The sequence below is a fragment of the Wickerhamomyces ciferrii genome, contig 00219 (genome assembly GCF_000313485.1).
Source record: "Wickerhamomyces ciferrii WGS project CAIF00000000 data, strain NRRL Y-1031 F-60-10, contig 00219, whole genome shotgun sequence".
NCBI classification, from domain to species: Eukaryota; Fungi; Ascomycota; class Saccharomycetes; order Phaffomycetales; family Wickerhamomycetaceae; genus Hansenula; species Hansenula ciferrii.
This window is the reverse complement of record NW_011887521.1, coordinates 26,217-41,468: the sequence shown is the minus strand read 5'-3', so window position 1 is coordinate 41,468 and position 15,252 is coordinate 26,217. Positions and strand designations below refer to the sequence as shown.

Below are 15,252 nucleotides of genomic sequence, written 5' to 3'. Positions count from 1 at the left end.
ATTTTTATGATCGTTTATTTTTAAATGTACATGGTAGTATGCAGAATAATCATGGAAACTTGTACAACTAGTTAATTTTTAAACACATGAAAGTTTCATTTTATAACCGAAATCTGGATGGATACTTTAGCTCTAGCTAGTTCCTAGTTCCCCTCTGATAACTTATTATTCTGCGTTGGCGGCGTACTAGCGTATTTGAAGATTTGAAGTACCGAAATATCAAGATGCGTCATGAGAAAAAACCTGTTTATGAATCATGATGAGGCTTAAGATTTTAATTATTACTATTCGTATGTTCTTGATTACTTGATCATGTTGATGTCTATCCAGTAATTTGATGAATATCCTACCACTACGTACTCAATAGCTAGTTCTTAATTTTTTGGACCGATTAAGTATTTGAACTGATCAATCAACCCTTAACTAGATAATGAACTCATGAATCATGATAAATTATAAAAAGATACAAGTCAAGAGCGCAAACTCCCAGAGTTCCAACTTCCCAGTAACCTTCTCTATGGTCGCTTTTCCCTTTACACATGCGCATGTCTATACCTTTAGGCATTTACCATTTACCGAGTATAGAATACGGTTTAATCGCAATATTTCCTTCTCAAGTTTCGTTTATAATCGGTTAGTTTATATCAACAGAATTTTCTGGCTCTTAAATAAAATAATTATGTCAGGTAAGACGTAACTTGTTACAAATTAACAGTTTCGACAGTTCAAATAACAGTTGAGATATAGATGAACAGATGAACATTTACGACAACAAGCCAAAGTTACTTGAATAAGGTCTTATCATTTCAAAGGGGTTTAGTTTTGCAAGTATTAATTAGCTTTCATATGAAACAAACTTTACCGATGGTTGTATTTGAATTTTGCTGCTTTCTTTCTTTTGAAGATATTTCTCTTGATTCGGGTTGAGCAGTAATAAGTCCATAAAGTTACATGTAATTATATTATGATATTTATGGCTATGAAACAACCTTAAGTATCCATATTGGAATCAACGGATATTTTTGATAAATTTGACCCTTTCGACAAAATTAGGCTTTGTTAATCTAGATCAATACTTACCGTTCCGTTTAAAACTTCATAAATTGGCACAGCTTATGATACAAAAGTAAATTCAAGTATAAGCTTCATCCTAAGCCTTGTAATGACCAACCTTTCGAATAAAGCTATAGCAATACTATATGTTTGAATGTTGATAATAAAATTAAGTTTTGTTTTATCGAAGTTTAAGAATAATCTCGAAGTTCCTTTAACTTTAATCGTACATAAAACATATAAAAAATGTAGACAACAGTACTTAATACTTGTGTACAAGGGTTATAACTTATGTAGCAGATAGCAACAAAACTATGCTATATGAAACCAAAACAAGATAAAATTTTAACTCCTTGATAAGTATCTTAAAGTATAAATTGTATAAACGGTTAAAAAGGTCTCCTTTTGATTATCTGTTTTGTTTAAATTAATTTTGTATGAAATGAGCAAAGTTAAATGTGGTTTTCAATTTAAATTCCAAAACTAGCGATGATTTTCAATTTTCTGTCATCCTTTAAAGAAAAATAACTTGACCAAATTAAGGTCTTAGACTTAACAAATTAATACAAAACCAAATTAAAAGTACACTGATAAACGTTGTAGACTTGTAGTTCATAACTCCTTAAGCTAATTCTATCAAGTTCTAGAGGAAATTAGGGATATGATATGATGATCTATCATTGCCGATTACAAACGTAAAGTGAGCCTAGAGCTAACAGGGCCCAAGAGTTATTAATTCGCCACTAACTGTTACAAGGGGAATGAATATTCTCAAATTAATCGAAAATTGAAATCTTGGATATAAAAAATATGTTACGTTGTTAATCATGATTTTTTGGGGGGTTAAAAAATTGAATGATGTTGGGAATGAAGTGCATTAAGAAACACTAGATAGTTAGCGGAATACGTCGGATACGAATAGCGTGGGTGAACAACTTGAATGAATCAACTCTATAGTATAGTAGTCTAGTAGTTGTTAAATTGTTGAACGCTTTGTTTGTGTGATCATAGTCAATGGTCACTTGTATAGGCTTAACAGGTTAGGGATTTAATTTTGCGGTAAAATAAATTAACTCCTTTTTGAAGTATATACGAAAATACATCAGCAATTGAAATGAGAAATGCAATTGAAAACAGAAAGTTACATACCTTGCAAAAATTAGTACGGTCTTAAAATTTCCAGAATTTGCGACAAGTTGTTAAATTGTTAATTAGCCAATCAATAATTGTGCATTCAATACGATTTTCTAGACTTGTAAAATTACTAGATAGCTGCTAGCCTGCTACGTTTGACGTTCGTTTTACACGGAGAATTTACAACTTACAAGAGAAGAATTTAGAATTGTGGTCATGAGAAATAGGATTCAATTTGACCATATAGATGAAGTCATAACAAGTATCATTATGAACATGTAAAATATTGTAACAGAATTGGTAAACCCAATACTTTCTATGTTCATTTCATGGTTAATCATTTCGTAGTTGAATTCAAACTCTCATATGAATTGCGGGCAGAAGAAAATTACACAAAATTAAAAGATCACTGATCAGTGGGCGCAACGGTACGCGCCACCCACGAGCTCGGGAGTTCCAGACAGACAACCCAGGCAGGCCAGGCAGCACAGACCCAAACTACTCTAGGCTACAGGGCTACAGGTAACAGGGGGGAGAAAGTTAGAGCCAGAAGGTTCTGAGATTTTAACAACAGATAATTAACTCAACACTCATTGGAGTAAATTCAATGAGAAAACATTCATTATATAGCTATGAATTCACACTATAAACCCATTAAACTCCTATTACCATCACTACAATACTCTATGAATTAATTAACAAAATACCCTTCCACCTGATCATTAAAAGTGAGCTCATGCACAGCGTTTTCTAAGCAAATTTAAAACCTACAAAAGAAAATCAGACAAATCCAAAAAAAAAATAAAAATAAAAAAAAAAACAACCTGCGCTGTTGTTGCGCAAATCAACGCTTTTGCTGATGAATTAGCGTGAGTTTATTAGGATGTTGATGGTAGTAGTTGGTAATTAATGGTGGTTATAGGCAAGTGTTTTACGAAATAATTACATGGATTTATAGCCCTTGATGAGAGGAATATAGTGTAGTTATTCCCATGTAAATATCTCCATTATACGCTGTGTAACCACCCATCATAACTTTCCCATCGCTATTATTTTACCAAGGAAATAAAACTCAGATTAATAATTTGTACATCATTTCTCAGTTTCTAATTATGTAAAGCAGCTGATTGCATTTACGTTTCAAGGACCACACATAAGCATTTAGAAAGAGAAATTTTGAAATTTTTATCTCTCAAGACATAAACAACTGCTAATTTTATACTGTAGTGATGTAGTGATTAACATTTTGTTTAAATTAACATGTTAGTGTTCAATTCCCAATTCTCTCATATTTGATATATATAATTTAAATGCTGCTGTTATACAATTTTCTTTCATAACTTAAACTCTATAAACAACAAGTCATTATGACTATTGACAAGAATAATAACAAGATGCTAGTAACAGATGATGAATTTTTGAGCTCAGACCTATTCATACGGTTATCATGGTCAATATATTTCAATTCTTCAAGTTTAATAGAAACTCAATATTATAAAGATTTAGAAAATTTAATAAGTACAACTTGTTTAAATAAAGTTACTTTAATTCATACATTATATTATCTTTATCTATTGGTTAATCATAAACCATTTTTATATCAATCATCAAATTATAAATTATCATCATTTCAAAGTTCATCAAGAATAAAATTATTATCAAATTCAAATAGAAAATCATCAAAAGAATTATATGAATTAATTGTTATATTATTTATGATTTCAAATAAAGCAAATGATGATTCTTCATATACAATGAAAACTTGGAGTAATTTAACTCCATTAACAAATTCAATTTTAAAAAAGAAGGAATTGGTTGTTTTGAAAAAAATTCAATATAATGTATTTCTGAAGAATGATGAATATTTAAAATGGTGTAATCAATTATATCAAATTGGATTAAATTATGGATTCATTTATCAATCTTCACCATTATCATCAAATTCATATCATGTTCAACCTGTTCAACCTGTTCAACTTGTTCAACAAATTCAACCACAAAATTTCACATATACTCAACCTACACAAACTCAAATTCAAACTTATCCATTAACTCCAAAATCACCAATTCAAGATGTTTCTTATCAATTACCATTACCTTCAATGATTCCACAACAAGTTTCTCAACCACAACCACAACCACAAGTTGTTCAACAACAATATTCAATTCCACAATCAACAAAAAGATCAATTTCTCAAGAATATCATTCATCACCTTATAAAAAATTACATCATGATAATACACCATCTAAAACCAAACCTTTTAATTGTTCAGCATTGAATAAACCAAATTTAAATTCATATAAATATAATTCAAATTCAAGATCAAATTCTAATCCAAATTCTAATTTATTATTAACTCCAATAAAGACAAATCAATATGATTATCAAAATTTATATGATCAATCTTCAAATAATAATATTTTCAATAATAATGGATATCAAAATCAATATACTAGTGAGAATTATAATCCAAATTATTATATGAATAATTATCAACAAACTCAATCACAATTACCTCAACAATCACAATATCAATATCAATATCAATATCAACCTCAACCTCAACAATCAATTCAATATCCAATTTATGGTTATCAAACACAATTTCCTCATCCACCAAATTGTCCATGTTGTCAATTAACAAATTATACAAATTCTTATCATTCTTCATTAAAATCAATGATTAAATTATAAGATGAATTACAAAACCACAAATATACAATACATTAACAAAAATACACACACACAAAAATTTATGAACACAATTTGATGAAACGAACAAAAAACATATATTTAATGACTTTATGATTTTAAAACAGACATTTGCATATACATATTGTATATAGAGAATTATGAAATACTTGCATCAATTTTTTAATTTTTTTTTTGGAACAATCTCAATCTTTGGTATGATCAGCTATATCATATTTAGCATATAAAATTTAATGAATACACTAATTTTGGGATAAAAGTTGATAAAAATTACATATCAACTTTAAGTTAAACAATATGTAGATCTAGAAGCTAGTAACCCAAAAGTGGTTTGTGTTTTACTTGCTATCGTTTCAGAAGTTGATGATTTGTGTCATTTGCATGTCATTGCTCAGCTTTGTTGATCTACAATATTTGAAAGGCTCAATTATTTTTAAAAATTACCAGCAATTATATTTGAAAAAGGTTTGTTATTATCCAAAATAAGAAATGTCTGATAATGGAAATACGAGGTGATTTGTAGGTCACATGGGAATGGTGATTTCCGGGGAGAATATAGGTGATGATCAAATAATAAACCTTTTATTTTACTCAATAATTAGGTCTGTTGTAGATGAGTGAGCTACGATCAATGGTTGGTCTGATGGACTGATTGATCGATTATCACTAGATGTTCAATGACGATGGTGATAACTAGTAGTTATTGATTAATGGTTGTTCTCGGATGTTGAATTAAGAGTTGGAGTAACCTTTGAGACTTTAAACGTATACACAAAAGTTTAAAAACTGAAAAACTTACGACGTGTATCAAACGTCATTTTAATCTATAAATAATTGAGTTTAATAACTGGAAACTTTATACCTTAAAATTAGCATAATATGAATTAACAGTTATTGATGGCACGATTGTGCTGACAGAGATTGTTCAATATTACATACAGACTATAATTCATTTAATTTAGTATATAATTATATAGGTTGTATAATGTTTTGTTGTTCCAGACATCTTTCTCAATTATAAACTAATCCACCATCAACTAAGAATGATTGACCAGTAATATAATCACTTTTTTCACTAGCTAAGAAACTAACTAAATTTGCAACATCTTGTGGAGTTGCACCTCTACCTAATGCAATACCTTCAATATATTGTTTTAAAGTTTCACCTTTTGGTGTACCTGTATATGAACCCATTTTTTCATCAATTAAATCCCACATTGGTGTTAATACAATACCAGGACAATATGCATTAACTGTGATTTTTCTTGATGCTAATTCTTTTGCAGCAGATTGTGTAATACCTTTAACTGCAAATTTTGAAGCTGAATATAAACCTAAAGCACCAAATCCTTGATGTGAAGCAATTGAACCTGCATTTATAATTTTACCTGGTTGTTTTAATTCTTCAAATTTTTTAACAGCAGCTTGAATCCCCCATATAGTACCACCAATATTAACATCACTAATTTTAGAAAGATCTTCAGGTCTAATATCAACAACTGGTGAAATTTGTGCAATACCTGCATTATTAACAATTGTATTAAAAGAACCTAATTCTTTATGTGCCTTTTCAACTGCATCAAATAATTCAGATCTTTTACTTGAATCTGTTGGAATAAATAAAGATTTTGAACCTAATTTTTCAATTTCTTCAACAGTTTCTTCAGCTTTTGCACCTTGGAATGGTAGATCTGTTATAGCAACTTGATAACCATCTTTAGCTAATTGTAAAGCAATTGATTTCCCAATACCTTGTGCAGCACCTGTAACTAAAGCTGTTCTAACAATTGAACTCATAATGAATATATAAATTTGTGTTTTAAAGTTTTCCTAAATGATTTGAAAATTGATTAATCTAAAAGATCTAGGGGTTTCCAAGTGATGTTTATATTGATTATAATTTATTGATATATGACCATTCAAGCATTTTTAAAGGGGTAAATTTATCCACTTAAATCCATTGAATAGGGATTGATCTCTCCACGAATTATAATGCATTGTGAATTATATGTATAATTCAAAAATTAGGGTCAAATTTGTTTTAAGAAGTGAGCCGATTGTAGATTAAATTATAACCAAACACTAGACATATCATGTAAAGCATTTGTTTTCAAAGATATGGTGGTATTGGGAAGTCTTGTGTTTGATCTGAAGATTGATAATTGTATCATTGTATCTAATGTATGATCATAATCGTTCAGTTATGAATTTTCATTGTTTGTATTAACATCATTTGAAAAAGCAGCGAACACCTTTGTATAACGAGGATTTAAATTTCAAGATATCCCACTATTTTACTTGCATCTAGTTTATTTTAATTTTTATCGAATGAATAGAGATTTGCATTTTTTTACGTGGGTTAACAAATTTCTTATGTATATTGAGAATTTGAGGAGGTAATCTCATAAAGTAACTGAAAGCTTTGAAGTAGAAGATGGCTAAATTATGAATACAGAATTGAATGGAGATGTGAATATTGAGCTATTGGGATGTATTTGGCTCTTATTGTCCTGTTGTTGTGCTCTAATGGGAATTCGAATGTGAATATGAATGTGTTAACCTGTTTATGCATCAGGATTTGGAATCTAAGGAGTTTAAGAGTATGGCACGATTATACACTACTTAAGAGTTAAGACACAAAAGCCTAATTACACGTACAAATTAGAATCAAATCAGGAAACTAGGACCAACGGAATACCCATTGGTTCACCACCAATCAATTATGAGTCATGACTATTCAAGTACCACAGCTTCAAAGTTGCAAGATCTAATTCAATATATACCTTGGGAACCCCAAGAGGTAACACTTATTATAAATTATGAATCTAGCTGGGTACATAATTATATGGATTAGAGCTCTTTAACCAGTCCTTTAGCAACTATATATCCGGAATATCACTCGACAGTTCGTTGTTTAGTTAACTGGTTTTTGGACCCCCAGACTTTTATGCTTATATTTTAGTGTCAAGTTGTTGACACAACTGACAGCTAACATCCTTCATATTAACCGTAAAGAGTTCAAACAAAAATAAACTTAAAGGACGTACAAACAATGAACAAACTAAATCATTAACTACAACGTTTCTCTTTGATCTTTCCATTTTATTTATTGTAAATTAGTATCACTAGTTATTTAATATTTCATATGATTACATAACAAATCTATATTTTTCTGTCAAATTTTCTGAACTCGAAAAAGATAACAATGGACTTTGATAACAACAGATTGAGATCTTGAAAGCTGGAGGATTAACTAACGAATTAGAGTAACATCACACACATATTGTATCATATTCATCAAATATTGTATTATATCAACAGACTTATTGATTTATTAAACACATCAACCATCAAGACACACTTTGTATTATATGTTTGTTATGAGTTATGTCAGAAGATCAAATAGACACATTTGAAGCTTTGAAGGATTCAATCAATCAATCATTGACACACCTAAATTCAATAGACCATGAGGGGAATTTACATTACAACATCATTTCAGATCCTTTTATGCTACGATGTGGTTGTATAATATCAGAAAAACTTGCCATATCATTAGCTCAAGATACAGAATTTGAATGTCCAATATGTCACATTCCAACTACATTTGGTCATGAAATTAAACCATTGAAAAACCTTTATAATGTTTTATATCCTCAAATTTCATCACAAGAAGAGAATATATCAGACAAGAAAGAATCTCTACTATCACTTTTCTATTCTGTTGCTAATAAAATTAATGAAAATCCAGTACCCAAGATTTCAAAAGAATCTCATGAACAACAACAACACCTCAAAAATATACACAACTTGGGACAACTGAACCTTAAAACCTCTTCAGAAACATCATCCCTTAATGAAACATTACCAATAACAACTTCAAATATTAGAAAATTTTCATCAACATCTTCAATTTCAGTACCAGCATCAACACAATCATCATCAATAATACCTTCATTACAACCACAAACATTTTCATCACCATCATCATCACCACCATCACATACAACTTCTAACTCTCAAACATCTTCAATGAAGAATCTACCGTCTACATCAACAAATTTACCTGAAACTCATGAACAAAAAGAATATTTATTTGTTAAATGTTTCCCAACTTATAGACAAAGATTTCAGTACAATACACATTCAAAATTCTTGAAAACTAAATCCAAAAATTTCATTAATAATTCAATATCACCAAGTTGTAAGTTTTTTGCATTAATTCAACCTAAAAAATGGGAAGTTTGGGAAATTTCATCAGATTCCAAAAAACCACCAATTTTATATTGTTGTGGTAAGACAACAGGTGAATATGGTTTAAATTTTGAAAATTTATCCAAACCAAATCCAAATGAAATCTTAGGAGGTCAGGCAAAAGAATTTGATGAATTAACATTAAAGAAAAAACTTAATGATTGGGAACAATTTTATTGTTCATTATCTGATGATTTTTTAGTTATATCAGGTACTGGTGGTATTTTACGTATTATTGATTTAAGGAAAAATGGGAAACCAATTTATTTATATATTTCAAATTTCCCAATTAGATGTTTAGAATTATCTTCAAATTCTAAATTAATAGCATATGGTATAACTGGGAAAGATAGAATAACAGGTAGTGAACAAGCATTAGTTGTATTACACAAACTAAGTTTTAATGAAAATGAAGATGATTCAAATGATGATGATCAAAATTTTCAAGATGATCCAATAACTATAACATTCCCATATAGAGATCCAATAAATCAATTAAGTTTTTCAAATGATTCAAATTATTTATCAGTTTCCACGGCATTAGAATCAAGATTTTTAACAATTTGGGTTAAAAATTATACAGAACCTAAATTAGTTATGAAATCTTTAAGAAATATAGATACTTCATTAGAAAGTGAAGGTATTACAGATGTTCGATTGTTTCCAGATAATCAACATATGATTATAACATCATCTTCATTTAATGCAGCACCAATAATTATTGATAATAATATATCATCAATAAATGGATTACAAACAGTTGCACAACCTAAATTATTATTAAAATTAGATGAATTAGGTTCATCAATTCATAAAAGTACAATATCACCAAGAAATGATACAATTGCAATTTTAGATAGAAATGGACGAATTTATTTAATATTTGCTACAAAGATGGATATGGAATCTAAAAGAATTTTCATTGTTGATCAAGTTAGTAATGCATTTAGAAGAAGAGAATGTGCTTCAATTCAATTTAGTAAAGATGGTTATAAATTATATTGTCTTGATAGGAAAGGTATTTTATATATTAATGATTTTGCAGCTGGTTTACCTCATCAATCTGAAATTACAAGATGTAAACCATTAATTTGGGGGAATTAATTAAGGATTTACGTATACTTTGAAATAAAATTGAATTAATTATTAAACAGGTATATAATATATATAATTAAAGAATGTGGAACATGGAAAAAATAAATGAACCATTTTAAACTAATCACATACATATAAAAATTATTATTGATCAAAATATTGAAATAAAAGTTATATTATTATTTTTTTTTGATTTTTTTTTTGATTTCCTTTTTCTTTTGTGCAGTAATTGATTTGATTCCCTTTTTGAATCATTTCATTGATATGATTACGTATCAAACGTATCATAAATATAATAAAGATTGATCATAATATAAACTAATAATCATCAAATTCCTTTCAAGATTTATTATATTAAACAAAAATAATATCAGAACGATAAAAAAAAAGATTGAATAGAACTGAACTTAGATTTTCTTCAAATCATCTTAACCTAATAAATTACTTATATTCATGACTTTTTTCTTCCCTTCACCTTTACCTTCAACTTCAACACCATCAACTTCACCATCTTCAGGTTTTGTATTTTCATCTGAAGTTTCAGCTTTTAATGGGGGTTCATTTGTCACTTGATTTGTAACTTGATTTGGACCTGGAGCATGTCCATTATTTTCTTGTTTTTGAATCAATTTAGCAGCTTGTTCTTGTTCATTTTGTTTAAAATTAAAATTTGATTTAAAAATTGGTGTAGATGATTCAGTACCATTTCCTCCATCAGATGAATCATTTGGTGTATAAGTTAAAGTACTTAAAGAAGATGGTAAGCCAGATGCAGAACCTCTATGTGGTGTAAAACTTGGAGAAAGATAAGTTGCACTATTTTGTCTTTTGACATTATTTGAATAATGAAATGGATTTGGGAAAACATCTGGTGCAATTGATGATCTTCTTGAATTATTATTTGAATATTCTGAAAAAAATCCAGATGATGAAGGTGGATGTGATGTTGGATCAAAAGAAATTGAAGAATTTCTTGATGATGGACCTCTTGATAATGGTGATGCAGAGAATGGTGAAGAAGTTGATTGTGAAGTTTGAGAGTTTGAACCATTTGTCAAATTATTTGAAACAGATCCACCACCACCTATTGTTGTTGGACCTTGTGCAGTCATTATTGTTTGAGTTGAATGTCTTCTTGTTGGGATATGTTGTTCTTCTAAAAATCTTTTAACACCAGGTTGTTGTTGGAAAATTTCTTGATTCATTGAAACTGATCTTGATGAATTTACAGGTGGTAACATTTGTTGTTGAGATAATGAGCTCAACATCATCAGAGGTTGTTGAGAATTTGATTGACCTGATTGATTTGGATTTGGACCTGTTGGATTTGAATTTGAATTTGAAGTTGGTGCAGCGGTTGAAGATTGAGAATGATTTAAAGGAGAAGGAAATGATTGATTAGTTTGATTTATACCATGAGGTTGAGAATGAGAATGTTGTAACACAGGTATTTGATGATGTATAGGACCAGGACCAGGTATTTGTTGAATTTGATGAGGTAATTGTTGTTGTTGTTGTTGTTGGAAAATTTGAGTATTAAAAGCAGGTGAATAATGTTGATTATATTCTAAAGGTTGTAAATGATGATGTAAAGGTTGTTGGTGTAATTGGATTGGTTCATTGAAAATAGCTTGTGAAGAAGCTCTTCTTCTTCTATTTGCACCTCCATTCCACCAATTTTTTATAGCATTGTCAGATCTACCATTTAAATGTCTTGCAATTTCAGCCCATCTTTTCCCATATTTTCCAACTAATTCTTCAATTAATTGACCTTCTTCTGGAGAAATAGGATTTCTATTTAATGAAGGTTTTAAATTTTGATGATAACGTTCTCTACATTGTTTTGGAGTTCTTGTACCAATTGATTGAGAAATTCTAACCCAATTTGTAGCACCAAATAAATTTATAGAATCTAATAATTTTCTATCTTCTTCAGGTGACCAAGGACCTCTTCTTAAATTTGTTGAAGATGATGATGAAGATGAAGTTTGGATATTAGATTCTTCATCTTGTTGTTGAGGTTGAGGTTTTTGAGCTTCTTGTTGTTGAAGTTGAGTATGAGGATTTGGATGATGATGTTGAGGTCCATGAGGATAGGACAGTGGAGGAGCAGCATTCATATTGGGAGAGAAAGGAACAGGTGGATGAATAAGAGATGAGTTTAGCTCTTTATTTGTGGTGAAGTTCTTATTGTTATCCTTTTCTGGTTGTATTTGAAGTTGAAATGATGGGTTTCAAAAGTCCTTAAATTTGACAATATTCTCTATAGAGGAACGATGATGAAACCACAAATTAAGAAGTAAAAAAACAGGACAAAGAGAATGGTAAGACTCTAACTTTAGTGTGTGTATGTGATGAGCCTTGTAGATATGAGAGTAGTGAATGTTTTCCAAATGATGGATTCTTTGTCTGATGGTCTTTGATGGCGTTGGTTGTGTGTTGTTTTGTTCTTGTTTATGGTTGTATAATTCACGGATGCTTTTTTTCTATTTCCATTTATGAAATTGTTGAATTTAAAATTGTCCAAATTTTCCGGTTTGGAAAATGTCGTTTTAACGTTTTAACGGTGGACAGAATTGGGAAATTAAGTGGGAATTGAACTGATTATAAGTGATTATAAGATACTGATATGAATGTGTATTGTTATAGATGATAGAATGTGTTATTTGTATACGACTCCAGCATTCCAATCGAGTTGTCCCCATCTTTCCAACACGCCTGGTTGTGATTTGATGCTCAGTGACAGGCCGTGTGTGTCCTTTGAGATCAACAAGAGACAATGGACATCAAATCAACACATCACGACTCTTGAGTGTCTTGATACTACGTGCTTCCAGTCTAGTCATCCAGTGTTGATGCTATGATTCATAGTCCATGACTCCATATCGTTCTATTCTCACTTTGAACTTCATGTGATTATTCTGATGCAGCAATACGGTGGAATAAACAGCACCGTTGATTAAATTAGAATCACTACATATAATTAAACCGAGAGCGCTTACCTGAGTTCTTATTAACCACTGACCAGACTATATTATACTATACTACACTCTTATTGGTCAAGTAAACCACTTATACAACCATTTTAATTTCTCTGTTTCATCGTTTTTATGTGAGAATCTGTGAGGAAACTTGAAAGCCTTGTATTTGCATACAATTCATAGCTTATTCTTCCGGATTCTATGCTTTAAATTATTGTGATTAAGGAGTAGTTATGATCAGATTACAAGATAAATAAGATACGTACAATGCATATAATCCATGAGTATTCTCTATATACTCATCTGTTTAATGACTATTAATCTTTGTAGGGTCTTCTGGTCTTTTTTAGTCTCATCAATTTGAGAATCTTTGCATATTTACGTGCTGATCAAGTAGCAATGTATTAGTGATGAACAATAGTATCATGTCTTATTAACTGGTGATTGAACTTTAATAGATTTTAGTGGTCTAAATGTATTAAACGCACTAAATCACTAAATCACTAAATCATCTATACACTGTTTTCTGTTATACTTGACATCTTATCATCTTGTGAAGTTGTATGGTTATATATTGGTTATAAATAACTTCGGACAATCATTATAATATCGGTCCGATACTTGCATGGTAACTTATATATACTTAACTACTGAGGATTTATACGGGATTCTTATAACCAGTTATTAATATCATGATGGTATTCAACATTTTATTTTCACTAATATACGACTCTACGTAATATTTATCTAGACTGTCAAATCAATGATGTATAGTATATGTAAATCTTGCAAGAATATGGAGAAGTTTGATCATTCAAATGAGGTCGAGATCTTGAATTATTAGTTGGTACCATATAAATGAATCAATAATCTATATACTTAAATTTAGCCACATAATAATCATGATAGCATATATGTATATGTATATTGATTTGAAAGTATTAGCTGTTCTATTATATATATATTCGGTATGATATACGTCATCACTGATGTGGTATGAGAATGATTACATCTTGTATTTATGCAACATCTAGCTGTTTATTTAATATACTAATATATACGTGAAATGAATGTAAAACCTAGGAATTGAAATGAATTAATGGAATAAATGAAGTTAATGATCGTGACTAAGAATATATCATAATCTATTTCTTTCCATTAGATGTACCTAAATTTTCCCAATTTAAATTATATCTACCTTCAGGAATTTTATAATTTTCAATTTTTTCTAAAACTTCATCAGTTGAATTTCCAACAACAATAATTTCACCATTTTTTTCACTTATAAATCCAGATTTAATTGATTTTTGTAAAAAAATTAATAAATCATCATAAAATCCATCAATATTGAAAAAAATTATTGGTTTTGAATGAATACCTAATTGACTCCATGTAATAACTTCCATAATTTCTTCTAAAGTACCATAACCACCTGGTAATGCAATAAAAGCATCAGCTTCTTCACCCATTAATCTTTTTCTTGTATGCATATCTGGTACAATTGTACTTTTACCATATTCATCACTAATTGGAGTCCAACCATTATGATTATCAATATCATTTTTTAAACTTTGATTTAATTTTTCAGGGTCAATTCTTTCTCTTGAAACTAAAGCATTTGGAATAATTCCATGAACATAACCATTTTTTTCTGAACATGATTTTGCAACAGAACCCATAAGACCTGTTGTACCACCACCATAAACTAAACCCCAATTTTTTAAGGCAATTTTAGAACCTAATTCTTTTGCATGTTTAGCAAATTTTGGATCATTACCAAATGATGAACCACAAAATACACAAATTGTTTTTTCTGGAGTTAAAGTCATGATTAATTGTTGATTGTTGATGTTAATTGATTGTTAATTGATTGTTAAGCGCTGTGTAAAGAATGAATAAAAACTTGAATAAAATTTGAATGAATACAAGTGGGAAATGAACTAGCTTTATACTTTTCCTGAAACTTGAATTGAATTGAAATCTTTATCTGCTGTTTTAGTTGCTGATTACTTTGATGGCAA

At 29.5% G+C, this 15,252-nt stretch overlaps 5 protein-coding genes across 5 annotated transcripts; 2 read left to right on the top strand and 3 right to left on the bottom strand.

Moving 5' to 3' along the window:
• Positions 1-3,554: 3,554 nt before the first annotated feature.
• BN7_5537 (cyclin family protein) lies at positions 3,555-4,883 on the top strand (the record flags this gene model as incomplete). Its single annotated transcript, XM_011273891.1, has 1 exon — positions 3,555-4,883. The coding sequence occupies one exon, from the start codon at positions 3,555-3,557 to the stop codon at positions 4,881-4,883; it is 1,329 nt and encodes a 442-aa protein (XP_011272193.1).
• Positions 4,884-5,912: 1,029 nt separating this feature from the next.
• Positions 5,913-6,698, bottom strand: BN7_5536 (3-oxoacyl-[acyl-carrier-protein] reductase; the record flags this gene model as incomplete). The annotated part of the gene is made up of 1 exon (XM_011273890.1): positions 5,913-6,698. The coding sequence occupies one exon, from the start codon at positions 6,696-6,698 to the stop codon at positions 5,913-5,915; it is 786 nt and encodes a 261-aa protein (XP_011272192.1).
• Positions 6,699-8,288: 1,590 nt separating this feature from the next.
• Positions 8,289-10,259, top strand: PTR3 (Ptr3p; the record flags this gene model as incomplete). Its single annotated transcript, XM_011273889.1, has 1 exon — positions 8,289-10,259. The coding sequence occupies one exon, from the start codon at positions 8,289-8,291 to the stop codon at positions 10,257-10,259; it is 1,971 nt and encodes a 656-aa protein (XP_011272191.1).
• A 419-nt stretch (positions 10,260-10,678) lies between these two features.
• On the bottom strand, positions 10,679-12,370 carry BN7_5534 (Myb-like DNA-binding protein BAS1; the record flags this gene model as incomplete). Its single annotated transcript, XM_011273888.1, has 1 exon — positions 10,679-12,370. One exon carries the CDS (start codon positions 12,368-12,370, stop codon positions 10,679-10,681), a length of 1,692 nt encoding a protein of 563 aa, XP_011272190.1.
• Positions 12,371-14,376: 2,006 nt separating this feature from the next.
• On the bottom strand, positions 14,377-15,060 carry LOG1 (Log1p; the record flags this gene model as incomplete). The annotated part of the gene is made up of 1 exon (XM_011273887.1): positions 14,377-15,060. The coding sequence occupies one exon, from the start codon at positions 15,058-15,060 to the stop codon at positions 14,377-14,379; it is 684 nt and encodes a 227-aa protein (XP_011272189.1).
• Between the last annotated feature and the right edge of the window lie 192 nt (positions 15,061-15,252).